Source organism: Chanos chanos, chromosome 2, assembly GCF_902362185.1.
Source record: "Chanos chanos chromosome 2, fChaCha1.1, whole genome shotgun sequence".
Classification (NCBI taxonomy): Eukaryota; Metazoa; Chordata; class Actinopteri; order Gonorynchiformes; family Chanidae; genus Chanos; species Chanos chanos.
In genome coordinates this window covers 42,027,571-42,047,303 of record NC_044496.1, presented here as the reverse complement: position 1 = coordinate 42,047,303, position 19,733 = coordinate 42,027,571, and the positions used below count along the sequence as shown (strand labels likewise).

Below are 19,733 nucleotides of genomic sequence, written 5' to 3'. Positions count from 1 at the left end.
TGACAATATGTTTTACTAAATATATTTTCATTAATTTGGGTGGAGCGTATACAGCCAGTTCCCTGGATTACCTAAAGTTCCAAAGACAAAAACAAAGACATAGTGGAATTGCCATCGTGAATGTGGACACAAATGCTTTTTTATCAAAATGGATATGAACATGATAGTTTGAAGCTTATTTTATCATGCTTTATAATGACTGGTAAGATAAACCAGGCCTGACCACCACCACAAGGCTGCCTGGAGTAGTTAGGCATTCAAAAACCATACAGCTAGATGCCACTGCAACAGACCTGAGGCATACCATCAAACAAAGTGTTTGTGCATGTGTGTTGACAGTGATGCATACAACAAGCTGATGACTTCATGGTCTCATCAGAGTAGAGCATCATGTAAAACAGAGTTGAACTGCCACTTTGGACGGCTACTATTTCACAGCCACGTGATGTTGTGTAGTTAAAACAGTGGTCTATACGCTGGTATATATGTGGTCTATACGCTGGTATTGATTTATGTTTTTCATTATGATGCAAGGTATAATGACAATAAAATTGAAACTTGAACTTAAAAGTTGAACTTTATGGGTGTTTATCAATTTTATTTAGGCATCCACAGTTACTATACATTTATATAATAACCCATGAGACCTCCTCATTGGTGTATATTGGTTTGCTATGTTATGTACCTACATAGGTTGTAATGACAAATTGGCATTTTGTTCTTACAGCTGTTTTGATGTATTCCTAGAGCTGTGTACATGCACGTGCATTAGGACATAAAATGAGACGGTTTGCAGCTAGGCTGATGCAATATAGTTTTTAAACAAACGGTGCTCTATTTATACACCTACGAAGTAAATTAATTCTGAACACCCTTGCAGAAAAATCTCTATGTGAAATGTATGCACGAGTGACTTCTTTTGTGGACGTGTCACATGTGAAATTCAATTTTTTTTTTACATGCCAACATTCATTTTCACATACAGTAAGTGGACCTTTTAAGCATCAAATATAAACAATTAATTTCTGTGAATGCTGAATTATAGCCCTGCGGCGTTCCTCCGTGTCAACTGCCTTCTGGAATTTCCCTCATGAAATTGCTAATCAATTGATCTTTTTCCTTCAAAAATAATCGACAATGTCTTGCTAGCCTAGAAAAAAGGAGAAACATTGTGTTGCATCAGTTCAAAAAGATCTTGTGTTTAATTAATCGGACATTTTTGAAAAGTTCTTATTTTTGAATAGTCGAAAATCCCAGTACAGGCAACAACACTAAATCAGAGTTTTCTTGCGTATGGTTTTGCAAGCAATGGAACTGTAGTGGCCGCTTTAGCCTTTCAAATAAAGGGAAGCCGTTTTAAATTTGGCAGCTGTTGCGGGGGTTAAATGCACCCCTTTGAATTGGCAACGACACTGGCTTTCAAATTTTTGTGGTCTCGAGCATCCACTGCACCTTTGCGCAACAGCCGCTCTTCAGTTGAGAGGTCTCTAAGTGCACAAAGGCAGCTTCCGAGGGGGCAGCGTCAGAGCGAGAGAGCCGGTGGCGAGAGGCGTACTTAACTGATCTCCAGATCGAGTCGGATAAAGCTTCGAACGAAACTCGAAAGTTGATCCAGTGTAGGCCGAGGCAGAGCAGCGTTTTACGATTACGGTAAGAACTCTGCCCAACCATCCCATAAAATTTGAGCAGAAACTATCCCAATTTGGGCCCGCAATCGCTGGTAGCGGCCCCGAGTCGTTTCCTATCCTGCCCGAGCGTGGTTGTTCTCAGCAGAAAATGGCGTCACCGCTCGTGCTCTATCTGTATGACCGGGGAAAACGCACTTGTTCCGAGAGCTCGGATCGACCCCCGAGTCGAATTTTAAACATCGCCGTGCTCCCAGTCGCGAGAAGTTGAACTGCGATAGCTTTCGAAGTAAAAAAGAGACTTCTGTGAAAATGTAAACGAGAGGCAGACGCGCAAAGCCGGAAGGGTCACCAGACCTGTGCGCCAAAGCTGCTTCGGGAAAGATGGCACAGCGCCGCAAAGCGCAGCACTTTATCTTACGGATGTGTCCTATTTATAAGTTAATCCAAATCGATGAATTTGGTTTTATACAGTGCTTAAATGCAAAAATGTATTTCGGCTCCTCGATTTCCTGAACAGTGCGTGATTTTGGAAACACAGCGATTCGTCTTTTGTACATTTTCTTTGGTTCAGCCCGCCTTTACGCTGCACTCCCTGGCAAGCAACGCTAACAGTCCGTGAGAGAGAGCTCTTCTGCTGTTTGAAAGCATCAGCTTCTACTCGGAGTGTCCTTTGATCAAGTTAATCTGGCCCATTGTGGTCCGAAACAGGGGAGATTTGGGCCTGACAATGTAACCATGTAAAGGAGATTTGAGGGATAATGGGGATGCAAATCATTTCATGAGAGCAGTCAAATGATGTACTCTGCCAGTTGCATCTAACTAGCGACCAAAAGTTGTCATGGCCTTGAGTTCAATCAGTTTGGACTCACAGGCTGTGACTGCGCTACGCACTTGCGCTGTGCGTTTCAGTTATGTCTTATACAGTGTTCATTGTGCACCTTACCTCATTCAGCCGACTTGTGACGTAGAGAAATACTTAGAAATAGTTATTACCTACGCGACCAAGTAATGAAACAAATCAGCAACCTCATCATAGTGTGTTGTGGACGGAGTGTTCAGATCGGGCTGAGCTTCATTTAGTTCCTCCATTATTTATTCTGTTAAAGGAGGCTTTATACATTCTTGCAGACAGTTACATCGAAATGTCTTGTGAAGTTACACTGAAGACCGGTTAGTAAGAGGAAGTGACAAGAGAATGTTGGTTCCTAGGAAGCAGCCGATTCTAAAGGGCATTGTCTTTGTAAGGTGCAACGCATTTGGATATCCTCCTTGTCATTCGCAGATGTTGGTATGAATCAATGAATCGGCTTAAATAGGAACATAACAGACAGAATAGTCGAGCAGGTATTGGAATACATAGCTCATATACTGACCATAGCAACCAAATCATCAGAATACGGCTTTTAACCTCCCTAGATATTTCGCTGAGTGTACGTGGATATCTCCCGCAAACGCTTAACATTGGGTGGACACGAAGCACCTCGGTACAGCGTGTCGCATTCAGAGTGCGTCGTAAAGTTACTAGTTTCATTTCCAAAATGTTTTTCCCACGGTCTCAGCTAAAGTGTCAGCGAATTTAGGCTTATTACATATATGTGCTTCTATCTCATGTCAATTATACGTAACCTAGTTTGCCCTGTAGTGCTCATTCTACATATAAATGATTTTGGACAGCTTGCTCTGATGTTTTAATGGCTCTTTCGGCAGCAGGAATGTTGAATCAATAAAACATCTACACAGCAATGTATAGCCTAGGTTATCGCTGTCTTTCAGAAAAATGATCTCGACAGATTCGACAAAGTTATGAGGCTAATGTCGCTTTTTAGACTCTTAAAATGCTAATAGTGACAGCCGCAGGAATCAGAATAAATCTTACACTCTAGCTCTCCAGCAACCTTTATAACATTATTTATATAGAGTAAATCTACTCAAATGGCTTTGTACACTTTTACATCTGTGTAGTCTTATTGCCGTCAAATGCATTTGCTCAACTTCTCATTTTGCTTCCTGCAATAACATTAATCACTAGTGGGCGCACTGTCATTTGTCAGGTGCACAAGATCAACGTTTTTAACAGATGTTTGGGATCGCGAGGTAGCCTATAGAACATAAGTATGAAGTGTTTTCAATCCTCTGTCACAATATGCCATCCGTTTTTAACCAGACAGTTTTGGTGTTAGTCTAAGCCCGTTGCAATTGCAGTTATTGTCAGTACTAACGGTTTGGCGTTATAAAAGATTGAAGATCTTCAAAATAGAATATTAGTGGAAAGCTCAGCACTGGGTAGAAGTGGGTACGACCTTTATCTTTGTAGTATAATAACTTCAACTAAATTATTATCCTACAGGCAGTTGGTTGTCACTATAATTTTTTGGTGTATTTACACAACATCTAAGAAACATTTAAGACACTGTCTTAATTTTTTTTTACTTTTTTAATGTATAAAATCACTGCCCTGTGATGCTTATTATAGGTTTTTCCATTCTACTTCATATAGGATTCTGTGTAATAGCCTGGTTTACATTATTAACAGCTGTAAAAAGTAGATGAAAGATGAAAATACATAATTAACAAATCAGGTGAACTGGCCTCATTTAAAATATAATGCAATATAATTACCGTTAGATAGATCATCATAAATTAATGCAACGTCAAACTGACAATGTGGACTTAAATTAAAGCTCTTTCTTCCTCTTTGTGTAAATGTTTATATTTCCAAAGAATTTAATTTCAGGCAATGCTGAAAAAAGCCACCAACATGAGAAGTCACCCTGGCCCTTTGAAAACACCAAAGTTCCACCCATCCCAGAGTTTTATGTTGCTTTCATGAGCTGATTACACAAATTCAAGACAAAAGTTTGATATGCAAATCATTACCCTGCTCCCACTTGGCAGTAATCAAGAATGTGACAACCAAGCTTTTATTACCCCCCTCCTCCCCACCCCTAGCCCCAAAACAGTTCTAATCTTCAGGGTACATCTCAACCATTGTGGCACGCATTGTTTTAAGATTAAAAATGAAGTCTCCTTCTTTAAATACACAGACATGAAGGTTGTGATGTCCTATGACCATGGGAATGAGTGAAACTGAAACAGAGATTAATTTTTCTAGAACCTTTGTGAAGGACCAGCTGATGCTCCAAATAATCATGGAGGCAGACAGTGTGTGATCAATTGACCTCTCCATTGCTGGTTTTGTACATTTTGAATTGTTTTTGAGCTTGTGCATGGGTTTAATTAAAATGATATATCAAAAATGTTGATCAAACAAAAAACTGTGTTTTAGATTAAGAGTTGGAAGTTTTGCTAGTTTGTTACAAGTTTGTCCATCTTGCCATAGAGAACTGCCATGTGAAATTTGTAAAACAGTACATTTCTCAAGTTTACTCATTAGTTTTTACTGAGTCTTAATTTTTTTTGTCTCCCTCTAGTGTTACATTTGGGGGGTGCAGCATGGAGCGACCCCATTCTGCTCTGAGGAAAACCCCTCATTTCCTCCGCAAGCAGGTACAGGAACAAATACAAACACGATATATATAATTCCCTCCTGTAGCCCAACTGCTTATTAACTTAACCTCTGGAAAATTCAGCCATGTCTCTCTGAGATGTTAAAAAAGAGAGAGAGAAATAAGTGATACACTGAATAGTAAAATGTAGGTAACAGATATTCACAATCTATACTTAAAAGTATGATTTTCCATCTCCCTCTCCTAAGCCCTTTAAAGAGCATTCTGAGGTGGAAGAACCCCAGACTGAACTGGAGAGAACCCCTACCAAAGATGAGTACTGCCAGACAGAGAACGACCAGCACAGCTGCTGTCAGCCTGACACACCTAGAGTGGAGCCTGGTAACACGCCCTACGGTAGGTCCTTAACAAGAAACACAGTTTTTGAGCAGAATTAGTAACATTTTTCTTTCCAATAAATCATTTTCATATAATGTCATGAAAACTATGCATGAAATAACTTTGTTAGCTTTGCAAAAATTCAAAGATCAGTTTTTTTGCAAGGCAATGAATGTAAAAATTCCCAACACTATGTAAAATCTTAATGCTAATCTTACATGAAAACATTGTGCAGACGCACCACTCATTGCTTTGATATGCTCATGTGGATGTTACGAATCAAACTCTTTTTTAAATTTAACAAAACATTACGTGAAATAAGGTATTTACATGTACTGGATTTAGTCAAAGCAATGCATATCCATAACCATTTCTATTATTTTTAGCTTTTAAATTTACAGTTTACGGTCTTTGACGCTCAGAGTTAAACTTTCACTAGATATACGTTAGTATGTATATAGCTTCAAAAATGAAACGTAAAAATCAGCACTCCGAAATTTACCATATATATCTGCACATGTTTCATGACTCCTGACTTTAACACTAAATAGTAACACTACATAATGAATAGCAATACTCCCCTCACACAAGCCTCTCTCCATCTATGACCATCATTTTTTTGGCTGAAGCTGAAGCTGAACTAATTACTTTACCACTACTCTAAGGGATGAAGAAGATGACCCTTTGTGGCTTTTAGGAAGATGGAAGTTAGACTATGGCTGTAGCTCCCATTTTCCTTTAGCTGCTGAGGACACAAGTTCAACGCACATTCACAGACTCTCTCTTTCTCTTTCTCTTTCTCTTCCTCTTTCTTTGTCTCTGTCTTTGTCTCTGTCTCTCTCTCTCTCTCTCTCTCTCTCTCTCTCATTCTCTTTCATGTTGTTCATGTTCTAAATGTCTAAATGTTTTTATCTTCTGGATTAACTGTAATATAGCAAGTTACATAAAAACAGACACCCTTTTTACAACCACTGACACAACCACATCCTGTCGATGGATCACCAGTTTCTATAACACACTGACCTGGCTTTAAAAGAGAGGTGAAATAATCGAATGAAAGCAGCTAAAACATATCTTAATGTCAAAATGAATCCCCCAAGAAGTGTTTGGTAAAGTCTGCATCTGTGGCAAGATGGTGGTGATACAAAGTAATACAGTAACCTACTTGGTGGGAAAAGTAGAAACAACTTTAAAATAATGAACAATCATTGATAACTGAATGTCCATGCAGCCTAGTCTCCTCTGATTTACTTCTGTCAAACTAGGCATTTCAGAGTATTAAACATTTTTTGTCATTTCCCAATCTTTTTCTCAATGTTAACTAAAACTGTGTCCTAACAGGCTCTTACTGATATTACATCACAGTGACACTTAAGTGGCACTTTGGTATGCATAGATTCATGACTCATTTCCACAGAGCACAACAAGCACAGTTCATCTCAAACAAATGCTTTTGCTTCTTCTTGCCTATAGCAAAAGACATTTCACAAATTCTTTTGATAATTGTCAATGAAATGTGATAGATGTTCTCAAAGTTACCTCAAAATAATCAGAATTTTGAGAGAAAGATGCCCCTGGTTATTTTGAAATCACCTTGTAGGGACAACTGCAACTTACGAAGTGTCAATTTTCATTGTCTCAGTACATCAGCAGAAGTCAGTCTGCTGCTTTAGTTTTATTACTCGCATATAGTATGTCTGCTGAAACCAAAAGTGATCACTGACAAATATTTAATGAAAAAGTAATGTACTGACAATCTGAGAGTGTATTTTTCCTTTATTTCTGTATTGTTATTTATTTATTTATTTTTCCTTTATATTCTGTTCTTTTTTTCTTCAGTATATGCTACTGAGCCTGGAGACCCACCATTACTGCAGCAACAGCTTCAGACCTCTAAATCTGGAATTCAGCAAATCATTGAATGCTTTCGATCAGGTAACAGGCTTTCATATCCTCTGGATTTTTCATTTTTCTGTAATAGCTGCACTGTTACACTCAGCACTTCCTTACACATGATCACACACACATACACACACACACACACACACACACACACACACAAAGCTGGGTGGGTGGGGGGGGGCGAGAAAGAGAGAGAGAGAAAGAGAGAGAGAGGGAGAGAGGGAGGGAGAGGAAAGCTCAAAATTAGCAGTAAAGTTTTGTCCTATCCTGACAAATATAATCACTGGCAAAGGAGGGAAATTATGCGTCTGATTTTGAAATAGCAAAATTGCCCCGCGAACAAACTTTATTTAATACACTTAGCTGGACCATTAAGACTCCATTGTTCACACTATTATTACCATGCTAACTTGTTCCCTTTGGTTTTTTTATAGGCACAAACCAGCTCAAACACATTCTTCTGAAGGAAGTGGACACCATCTTTGAGTGCAAACTCTGCAGAAGCCTGTTTCGTGGTCTACCCAACCTCATCACACACAAAGAATTCTACTGCTTCCCCAGGCTACCCTTACCTGATGGTCAGTCAGCATCCACTTAACCCCTGCCTCAAATTCCTTTCAGACCCTCCGCTCTATTGCTGCATTCCCTGTAAATTTCTCCCAACTGTCATGCAGACACACACATCAGTTTCTGTTGACATCTTTCTTTCAGTCAGGGCAAACCAGTTTCTTCTTTCATATGTCCTAGCATGCCTTGTCAAAAGCTTCAGACGTGCCATGTAATGCTAATGTGGCTATTTCTCTCTCGTGTGAAGTTAAACGTTTGAAAATATTGTTTTCAATATTGAACATACTGTTGATGTTAATGTTATCTTGGCAGATCCTTCAAGACAGGACAGACAGAGCCAAGCCATCAAAGACCTTTTGGAAGCCATCTACCCAAGGTCAGACAAGCAGGAGTATGTGGTTCGACTTGAAGCCATTGAGACCAACCCTAATGCTGTGTTCCAACACATATCCCCAGTCGTTCCTCAGGACCACTCTGATCACAATCCCAGCCAGCAAGACTCAGAGTTACAGCAAAAGTGCTCTCACAAATCTACAGATGTCATGCAAAGGCCTGAACAGTCAGATCCCAAGGCAAGGCCAGAAGCTGTGCCAGATATAAGGGTTAATGATGAAGGTTCTGGCGATCAAAAAACGGATCAAGCAGAACAGGGGGAAGGAGAGGAGGAGGAAGAGGAAGGTAGCACCTCTGAGATGAAGGATGTGAGAATCTCCTGTTGCCTCTGTGGGAAGGACTTCAGCTCACGTCGAAGCGTGCGCCGGCATTGCCGTAAAATGCACCGGCAGAAACTGGAAGAGCTGCGCAAGTTCACCGAAACACGCACTGTGCCCATCAGCCTACTATCTGTGGTCAAGACCAAGAGCCGTGAAGAACCACTGCCAGCCTCTGGCAAGTGCTGCCCCGTGTGCCACAAGTCCTTTGCTACCAAGGCCAACGTTCGTCGCCACTTTGACGAGGTTCATCGTGGCTTGCGGCGAGATTTCATCACGCCTGAAATTGCTACAAGGCCTGGTCAACCACTTTTGTTAGAGACTTCACCTGCATCTCAGAAACAGGCCAGTACTCTTTCAAACCAGGGTGAGTACAACATAGCCAGCTGCCGTTGCAGGCTGTGCAAGAGGAAGTACAGTTCACAGGTCATGTTAAAGAGGCATATGCGCATTGTGCATAAAGTCCAAATGTTAGAAAATGGTTCTGCCACCTCACGACCTCTCCTCACTAGCAAATCAAAAATAAAAACAGAGCCTGTAGATCCGGTCCGCACCAGGACTGAGGCCTTGCCCTCCACTTCCACCTCTTCAGCTGTCACAGAACTGAGTGCTGTTTCCTCAAATATCAAAAGCAAGGTTACAGACGAGAACGGGGGTCTGAAGGTATGTAAGTCGAAGCTCTCTGCAAGTTTTGACTTTAAAAAACTTTACTGCAAGCTGTGCAAGCGACAGTTCAGTTCCAGCCCAAACCTGACTAAACATATTGAGCTGCACACAGACGGCAACGACATCATCTACATCAAGTTCTACGGCTGTCCGCTCTGCAAGTACGAGTCTAGACGGAAACGGGACGTGATCCGACACATCACAGTGGTCCACAAGAAGTCTTCTCGCTATTTGGCTAAAATAATGCCCATGCTCGAGAGCCGGGCGGTGAAGAAGCCGGCAGAAATGGTGCTTAACAGCTCTGTCAAGAAGGTGTCTCCAAAAGAGGGAGCCAGTGTAAAACATGAAGCCCCAGGCCCCAACGCAACCAAACAGGACCCTTCATCATCATTTAGCACACGCCAGTCAGACCCTGCACTGCCCCCGGACACACAGAAACCAGACCCCCCAGTTTCACCCAACACAAGGAAGCACGCTGCCCTTATGGCACTCAATACACGGAAACACGAACTTCCAGTTTCCAGCAACACACGGAGGCAAGATGCCTCCAAGAACCCCCACATAACCCGTAGTCACGATCCTCCAAAATGTTCCCCTGTCACAAGACGACAAGAAGCCAGCACAGAGGTTAAAGTGACCAAAAACTTTTCTCTCCACGGATGTGACATGTGTGGTAGGGCTTTTGCCAAAAAGCTCTACCTGGAGACCCACAAGCGGAGCCACAGAGTGAGCATCACCTCCCCTAGTAGGGACTCCAGAGTGAAAGGAAGGAGCACGCGATCAAAGACAATGATTTGGTGAGTTAGTTTGTTGGACTTGTTTTTTGGCAAATTCTGAGAGCATTTGAAGGGCCATACGAAGGAATGCTGATATTGGGGAACCTTGTGACAATTTGGCGTCAACCGTATTTCAACACAACTATAATCATGATTTTAAAACAGTACGTAAGGCACACGGAAAAAGCAAAGGAAATCGCATTGTCTTTTGTAAGACTAGTGCCTGACAAATGTTATGTTGTACATTTTTGTAGTTTGTGGTTGTTGAGCCACACTTTAAAATTCTCTTCAAACGCCTAGTAAAACTCTTGGGCAAAGTGCTTAGGATTTGCACAGTGAACTTACAATAGTCTGAGGCACTGCTTATGAAATTACAATGCCAGAACAGTTATTAGAGAGCTTTTAAATTCATGAGTGGGTTGTTGTCATTGCTTTACATGCTGTAGACGGTAACATTTCTGTCCTCTTATGTGATATATAATGGATGGGATAGGGAGTTGAATCAGACGCTCAGCCATTTCGCGAGGCTTTGTTTGTCTTCATGTCTCCCTGGAGCAATTTTAAGTGAGAGAGAAAAACATGGAGAGTCTCTCGGCACAACATGCTGACATTTTGACGGTTTACTATCTCTCTGGAGATGACACAAATAGAGCTTTGATTCGGAGACAAAAGATAAATGTAAAGTGAGGCATACTTTTGGCGCATGCACTCTTAACAGTTTTGTGTAGATGTCTGTTATTAATAATAATAACTTTATTTGTATAGGGTTTCATAGAGTAGAATACACAGCTCAACACACTTCACAAGCAGAAAAACACATTAGACAGTCATAAAAAAGAAAAATTCCCAGAGGACATGCCATGTAAGATAAAGAAAGAGCTCATAAAAGATGTCACAGAAAAGGCGTACATACATCATTTTTTTCTTTTTGAACTGGTCTCAGCTTTTTTCAATGCAGCTTTGGTGCACAGATTTTTTTTTGTGTGTGTTGAGTACAAAACGGATTTGGCATCACATCGCATCACTAATGTTTTTTTTTTTGTCCGTAACTCTGAACACATTTATCAGCTGTCTGAAAAATCTTGATTACATGTATGTGTTTATTCCAGTCTCAATTGCCCTGGGCAGAATTTAATGAGTCTACAACAAGTGAAGAAAGCAGCAATGTAATGACCTCAGCATGATTGTGTTTTCTTAGGGATGTTCAATGTGTTTAAGGCTGTTTATAAAGTCAGGATGTACTTAGTGACTGAAATGAGAACCACCTGCTTCTAATTGGAGTTGGGGAACACAGGGCATTCTTTGGGAGGATTCTTGATTTGGTGACTTTCTCTATAATAAAATGTAGATCTGCAGAAGTGAAGACATTTTATGTCTGACTTCAGGTTTAGAGAACCAACTCCTGAGTACAAGCTCCATTATCTTGCCAGGCTCTGAAGATTGCTGCTAGTCAGCTGTGTGTGTTTGTGTGTCTGTCTGTGCATGTGTGCACGAACACATTCATGTACAGCTCAAGCGTACATAAACTGAGTTAAATGTATTTCGCTATGGTTTTTTGCAATTCCTGACATATAATCCTCGCAAACATTCCCTGTCTTAGGTCAGTTAGGATCACTACCTTATTTTAAGAATGTGAAATGTCAGAATAATAGTAGAGAGAATGACTTATTTCAGCTTTTATTTCTTTCATTACATTCCCAGTGGGTCATAACTTTACATACACTTAGTATTTGGTAGCATTGTTTAACTTGGTTCAAATGTTTTGGGTAGCCTTCCACAAGCTTCTCACAACAAGTTGCTGAAATTTTGGCCCAGTCCTCCTGACAGAATTGGTGTAATTGAGTCAGGTTTGTAGACCTACTTGCTCGTACACTTTCAGTTCTGCCCACGAATTTTCATTTGGATTTAGGTCAGGACTTTGTGATGGCCACTCCAATACTTTGTTGTCCTTAAGCCATTTTGCCACAACTTTGGAAGTATGCTTGAGTCACTGTCCATTTGGAACCAAGCTTTAACTTCCTGGCTGATGTCTTGAGATCTTGTTTCAATATATCCACATAATTTTCCTTCCTCGTACTCTATTTTGTGAATTGCACCAGTCACTCCTGCAGCAAAGCATGTCCACAACATGATGCCGCCACCCCCTTGCTTAACGGTTGGGATGGTGTTCTTCGACTTGCAAGCCCCCCCCCCCCCCCCTTTTTTTTTTCCCTCCAAACATAATGATGGTCACTATGGCCAAACAGTTCAGTTTTTGTTTCATCAGACCAGAGGGCATTTCTCATAAAAATAAGATCTTCGTCCCCATGTGCAGTTGCAAACCGTAGTCTGTTTTTTTTTTTTTCGGTTTTGGAGCAGTCGCTTCCTCCTTGCTTAGCGGCCTTTCAGGTTATGTTGATATAGGACTGTGAATAGAGATGCTTTTGTACCTGTTTCCTCCAGCATCTTCACGAGGACCTTTGCAGTTGTTCTGGGACTGATTTGCACTTTTTGCGCCAAAGTACGTTGATCTCTAGGAGACAGAATGCGTCTCCTTCCTGAGAGGTTTGATGGCTGCGTCAGCCCATGGTGTTAATACTTGCATGCTGTTGTTTGTACAGATGAACATGGTACCTTCTGGTTCATCCCAAGGATGAACCAGACTTGTGGAGGCCCACAGTTTTTTTTTTCTGAGGTCTTGGCTATTTTCTTTTGGTTTTCCCATGATGTCAAGTGAAGAGGCACTGAGTTTGAAGGTAGGCCTTAAAATACATCCACAGGTACACCTCCAGTTGACTCAAATAATGTCAATTAGTCTAACAGAAGCTTCTAAAGCCATGACATAATTTTCTGGAATTTTCCAAGCTCTTTAAAGGAACAGTCAATGTAAGTAAACTTCTGACCCACTGGAATTGTGATATAGTGAATTATAAGTGAAATAATCTGTGTGTAAACAATTGTTGTAAAAATGACTTGTGTCATGCATAAAGTAGATGTTCTAACTACCTTGCCAAAACTATAGTTTGTTAACATGAAATCTGTGGAGTGGTTAAAAATTGAGTTTTAATGACTTCAATTTAAGTGTATGCAAGTGACTTCAACTGTGCATGAATACGCACACCTTTCACAATGTCTGTGTGTTATTCCTCTGAGGCTGCATGCTTGCGTGTGTATGTCGGAGTGCATGCTTTATGATTCCTTAACTGCTTTGACCTTTTCCACCATGACAGATTGGTTGTTTTTGAGACAATGTGGATAAAGCCTCTCTTAAGCTGACAAAATCATCGTAAAGAGATGGTTATTAAATGCTGATTTTTTTTCTCTCCATCGTTGATTGGTGTTTGTCATAGATCAGAGGCTTGTTTTACCAGAAACTTTGACAGTTAAACTTGAACAAATCTTAATGTCTCTCTCTCTCTTTCTCTACCTACCTTTCTGTCCACAGACATACTCTCCCGATACATATCACTATTGCACTGAACTCTATGGGTGAGTCAGCCTCCACCAGAGAAAAGAGACGTTGGGATGGGCAGAACTACAAGTCAGAAGAAGATACCACTCTATGAAGGATGGACTCTGAGACAGAGAAATATGAATGAAACATGTTATTTAATTTCTGTTCCCCTGGTGGTGATTTATTGGGGGCTGAGGCTGCTGTGTTGGAGCTAATGCCTTCATGTTCACAAAGGGTGACCCTTTACATCAGAGCAGTTGAAGATGTGAATTTATCAACACCGTGCAACAAAATTCTATTTAAACCAGCAATACATGCCATGTAATATTAATAACAATGGTTAAACCACATAGGTCAATCAAGGTAAAATACTTTTTAAAATACCAGCATTGAGAAGGTCAAGAGTTCTTTATCAGTCCCTATGTGACATCTCAGTCAAAGAGAACATTTTGAGTTCTGCATGCTGACAGAGACATACGTTGTCCTCAGTGCAACAACCTGTTCTATATTCTAGAACAGTCTCAGAAACAAAAACAAAAAAGTCTAACAGAATATTTACAGCAGGGTTCCTCAAATCTGGTCCTTGAGATCTGGAGACCTGCTGGTTTTTGCCCTTTCCTCATAATGAAGGCATGATTTTTGCCTAAGAAACATGCTCCTCAGCAAAGCAGAGACAGGAGGGTTTGGTTGATAGGAAAGTCAGCTTGATTTTGGATGTTCATGACCAGATCTGAAGAGGCCTAATTTAGATGAGTGAGAATGCAGAGATGAAAACCAAATATTCTGGAAGGTTCTGTCCAAAAGCGGTCTGTCTCTTCATGAGTTATTTTAGAAAAACTTTTATTATGAAGTTGTTATCAGGGTTATTTGGAAAGTAATGTTTATAAAAATGAACTTAAATGCATAACACAAAGTTGTTTAGCGTGTTAATCCTAAACATTAGCAATTCCGACATTGAAAAGATTTAATTTTCTTCAAGGAATAAAGATGTTATGACACATTGAGAGCAACAGATTGGTAGTTAACACTTTGTATTGTCAAGGCACAGATGTCAAAGATGCCAAACTGCTCAGGGTCTGGGGGAACCGGGGGAACCAGAACTACCTTTTTCTAACCTACCACCAAAGTGGTTGCTTCAAACTTTGGGAGTCTAATTAATACTACTGCATTTGAAAATGGTAGTATTATTAACAGTAATGTTCACCTTGTGTTATTATTAGTCTTCAAATCCGCTAACAGTTGCTTTCTAGGATAGTAATTGTTGTTGACATAAATATTGAAATAAATTTGAATGGGCACGTGCACCTCTTATTATCCCTTTAGGAGTTTCCACATTGTCAGAGCTGCTTTATCAGGGATGCTTTGGTCCATCTCTTCAGTATTAAAAGGTATTAAATGTTGTATTTAGAAAAGCAGGTTTAATAAAATAAAGTTCATTCAACCCCAAGCATGTTTTTCCCCAGTTTGACTCTTGAAAGTACTTGAAAGATAAACTAAGAAATAAAATATATTGTTTTTACCTTTTGTTCACACTGTCCATTTTAAATGCAGTTTTTCACAATGTTCCATAACATTTTCTTTATGCTTTCCAATGCTCTGGATCAGTTCCTACCTGATGTTTTAATAATGTTTTGAAGTGGTTCTTCAGGAACTGTGTATTTACCATTCCAAACCTGTGAGGTTTATAATGATATAAGATTTGGGAGAAATTATTCTTAATAATTACTTGTAATGGTCTCATTTGAAACTGATATACTTATTTCTGTTTAAAGGTCCCATTTTGTGTTAGTGGTGCCCTACCAATTACGTGACATCATTTTCTATTTATCACTGCAGCTTGACTGTATGCCCTGCATAACTACACACTTCAAAGGAATCAAAGTGTTGTTGGCCACTCACTCTATCAATTTTTGTATCTTTGGAATTTGGGTTAAAAAAAAAATGAGTCAGTCATCACTTTAGCCTACTAGTTCCGTATTATTACCCCTTTTAGGGTGGTTTTACAGGCCAGATCAAATCATACAGTGATGTCTGTTGGATAATGAGGGTTGATTCATTGATTCCAGTGTTTCCTTCACGTAATCACATACTTATTGTAAGCCACCTTAGATGAGGATTTCTGTTTAATAACTGCATGCACAAGTGTTCTTTTTCAATTTTGACCAAGATTAGTGATACCAGCAAAATTCCTTAACATAAATCAATGTATTTCATTTTTATGCTGCGGTAGGCATATGAATAGATGCTGCTCCTAAGGTAGGTGCTCCTAAGACAACTCTGGGTCTGATAGTGTTCTTATCATTGATGAAATTCTCATACCTAGCTGATGTAACACTAGTGCTTGCAATCAAGATCTCTCAGAAACTTCATGATAAATATTGTGTGGTCCTTGTAATCCTTTTGTCAATGTCAGTCATTTTCCACTTTGTCCAAAAGTTTCAGAAAAGCTCAGAAGAGCCTCTTTCTGATGTATATTTAAAGTTTGTAGAAACTTTCTGATGTGATATGAGGCTGCAAGATCTAACAGCCATGAAGAGCATAAGCTGCTGAGCTAGGCATAGAGCTATGTGTGTCTGAAAAAATACAGAAATACAGCTTCTGCAATGCTAAGTAAGATAATGTACATCTGAAATCTTTGTCCCATGCTTTTCCTGTTTGTTGGACCTTCCCTCTTGGTGAATATTTGTTGGATTGTTTGCCAGGTAAGCTGTCTGCCAGTTTTAGTCATAAAAAATACCTTCACCTATGTATTTCTTTGATTGGTGGAGCAATGTATTCAGTCTTTGTCTACGGAACAAAAATAGAGGAAAATCCTTAGGCAGCAATGATAACAACAGAACCTTCATATGTTTCTGGAACTTGCCGTTTTTGTTCTATAAGATGGTTACTGAATTACAAGTCTTTGGGGACATTTATGTAGATCCTTTTTAAATCTGCCTTTTTTCAGTGTTTCACAGCCCGAGTAGTTCTGATCCATGGCCAATTGATCGCCTCTTCTGTGGACGTGTTATACAAGCAGCTCTTGACCATTACCCACAAAATTCACAGTAACTTGGAGTAGAAGGGGACATCCATTTTTATCTAATTTTATTTTTCTGACAAACGTCCCAGCAATCGGTTTAACATAGATGATTCGCAATATAGTATGAATTAATATCAACACAAGGTGGCGCAAACATGCCATTTCAGCCAATTTCAATTCAAATTAAAACCTAGACGATACAGTACGGCCGATTGCAAAGAAATCTACCAATGCTATTATTTTAGTAAATAATAATGTACATCAGATTTTATCCAAATCTGAACCCGAACGTATATATCTCCAGTTACTGATTATCTAAACTATCCCATATATTAATCAAATAGCGTGAGATACGTTTGTGGAGTTCCTGGTCACAAGCATCCACTGTACTACTAATATCACAAGCATGCTGTACTACTATCCTCTTTTCCTGCAAATCTTTGGTCAAAGTTAAGATAATGTATGGACCAGAAAAACAAGACTATAAGTGTTAAGTGGTCAGAGAATTTCAGCTAGATGAACTGCACTTAAGACCTTAAAAGAACACAAACATAAAAAAGCTACTAACCGTGAACTTTGTCTCGGATACACTATGCAAAAGGGGTCCGATAAGTAGCTTAACAGGTAGGTTAAATAAGTCTTTCAGTGTTTTATCATTATCTTAATTATTTCTGTCAATCAAATGGTCTGTTTTGGTTTATTTATTTGCATGAAAACAACAATACCTCCATACCGGTACTCTTAGAACTGAACGTGGAGGGGATAAGACAAGAATCCCGTTAAGAGTTGAGAGAGACCAATCACGCAGCAGGGTGGGAGACTCCTTTTCGTCATTCTACTCTATAGAGACGCCAAGCGCTCTCTCCACCGCGCGCTGTCCTCTTCAGCACCACAAGTAAGGCACGCGTGTGGATCTCGAGCTTACAGGCGGGAAAACGGACTTGACCAAATGGACCACTGGCAAGTAGTTACTCTCATTTAGCCTTTTACATTTATTTTTGGACATGATAAAACCACTATGGAGCCGGACAGAAATATCAGTATATTGTTTTTTCTTTTGTTTGCTCTTGATTTTCTCCGATATTTTGAGACATCAGATGTGTGCAAGGGCGTTTGATGCGTCTTCTCTATACACTTCTGGAAGTGAAGCAGGTGCTTCTTCTCGCACATCCGGCAGTCTGATGCATTCCAAGCAATTCTACTAATATTTGAAGGAGGAAGTATTTTTGGTGATTTGGAGGAGGTATTTTACCATTTCTTTCTGTGAGCCTATTTTCAGCAGTTTTTCCAATATAATAGTTTTTTAATATCATGTAAAAAGTAGCATAACTTCCATCCTTAGCGTAGGGAACTCTGCATTGCAATACATGGATGGTCTTACGCAACACGATTCGATCAATATGGAAAATCCTGAGAAAACTGTTAGTTGAATCTAAACATGTCCTTCTAATTGTCACATCACATAAAATACACATTTCAGAACGAATACATTGCTGTAAGACGCCCACACAAGAAAACAGTAATTATTAATTGGCGCCTTTTCCGATTGCTGTTCTCTGATTTCAAGAATTTTGTGTTATTAATTGATCCACAACGGTTTCATAGCTTTAGGTATGCATAGTTTAGCTTTCTTTTATTTGTGATGAGTTAACTGCGTATTTTGGGCGACAAACGTCTACTTAATTAATTTCAGTAATCACAGACGAGGACGTTATGAAGGACTTTACAAAGTGCATACGTTAAGCAATTACAAGCCTATCATCACTCTACTTTTGCTGTGCGATCAGTTGCTGTAAATTACATCTAGTATTTGCTGTGCGTGTAAGTGTGTGAGGTCCAACAAAAAGAGAGCTAGAAATCCCTGTGACAATTGTTGGGTTGAACACACACACACGCGCACACACACGCACACACGCACGTATGTGCATAGCAAGACAGCAGGGGTGGATATTTGGGTGTGTTTGAGTGTGTGTGTGTGTGTGTGTGTGTGTGTGTGTGTGTGTGGGTGTGTGTGTGGAGGTTGTGTAAAAAACAAGTCATCGTGTTTAATTGTACAACAGATGTAGTTCTTTACCTCATTTACTCACGACAATACGATGTTCTTGCCAGTACATTTCCCCACAGAGTTCACTCTCATAAACATTGCCTGACTGAACAGGGACACTTTGGTCGGTTTAGACTTTGTTGTCATTGATGATGGTGGTTTTGCTACTGCAGTTTGTTCTTCACCAAAATGTAGACTTTTTTGATGCTTTTTCATGCTGCCTGAGGCATAGGGTCTGATATTTCAGACATAACTAAGTGTCTTGGGAGTCATCAATGGCATTTTTGACCTGGGATCTACCAGAAGTTGTAATGACTGGATGCAGAGGTGATTGGTGAGATACTAAATTGCCAGTACTGTCAATTACAGAATAAAACAGGATAATGGAGACCAGTTCTATTTAATAATGCAAAGCCCATGAATTGCAAGAGAGAGAATTTGCACATATTTCCTGTGCAGCTTATATATGGGCTTTTACAGGGATTGGTGCCCATTACTCCTGTCTGTACAGGTCTCACCATTCATGCTGATTCAAAACTGGAGTTTGCTGTTGTGTATTAGGAGTAAGGTACCATATGTTTGCTTGCACGTTTTAAAATGGATTTTTAAAGAAGATTTAGAGTACTTAATTGCTCAGTGTTTAAAATGACTTTATTAGCATTATACCAACATATAATATTAAATAAAGGTTTAATTACTTGTTACAGTCTTTTGTAAGATCATGATATTTTGAATTTGTTCAGTTGTGACGGACACCATGTTACTTGATGCTGGTTTAAAAAGGATGTCCTCTGTTGTTAAATGCATAGCTACTGTGTGTGGGGGTGTGTGTGTCTATGTGTGTGGGTATGCACTCATTTGCATCCCCACATACTGTATGTGTCTACTTGCCCAATAACTTTACTCATTTTTCATCAATTCCTTAATATAGAAACTCATGTCTGGTCTCTCACACTTCCCACAGAGGGCCCTGGAAGCAGGCATGATCTGTACTCTGGATGTTGAGATCACCTTCCTCAGGCATCTGCTTCTCTGACATCATCATATCCTCCAAAACCACCCAGAACCCACCCATTCATCCCCTCCGACTGGATTGTAAATCTGTGTCTTTGGAGCCACTATAGTAGCAGATGGGTGGTT

The 19,733-nt window shown here is 39.8% G+C and overlaps 1 protein-coding gene across 1 annotated transcript; it reads left to right on the top strand.

Annotated features, from left to right (window-relative positions):
- Positions 1-1,399: 1,399 nt before the first annotated feature.
- znf800a (zinc finger protein 800a) lies at positions 1,400-10,119 on the top strand (the record flags this gene model as incomplete). Its single annotated transcript, XM_030765349.1, is given in 8 exon segments — positions 1,400-1,487; positions 1,490-1,535; positions 5,060-5,135; positions 5,344-5,491; positions 7,313-7,408; positions 7,810-7,953; positions 8,255-9,243; positions 9,325-10,119. Coding segments are annotated over 8 exon segments (2,382 nt in total), but the record flags the coding sequence as incomplete, so codon positions are not given.
- Positions 10,120-19,733: the final 9,614 nt, after the last annotated feature.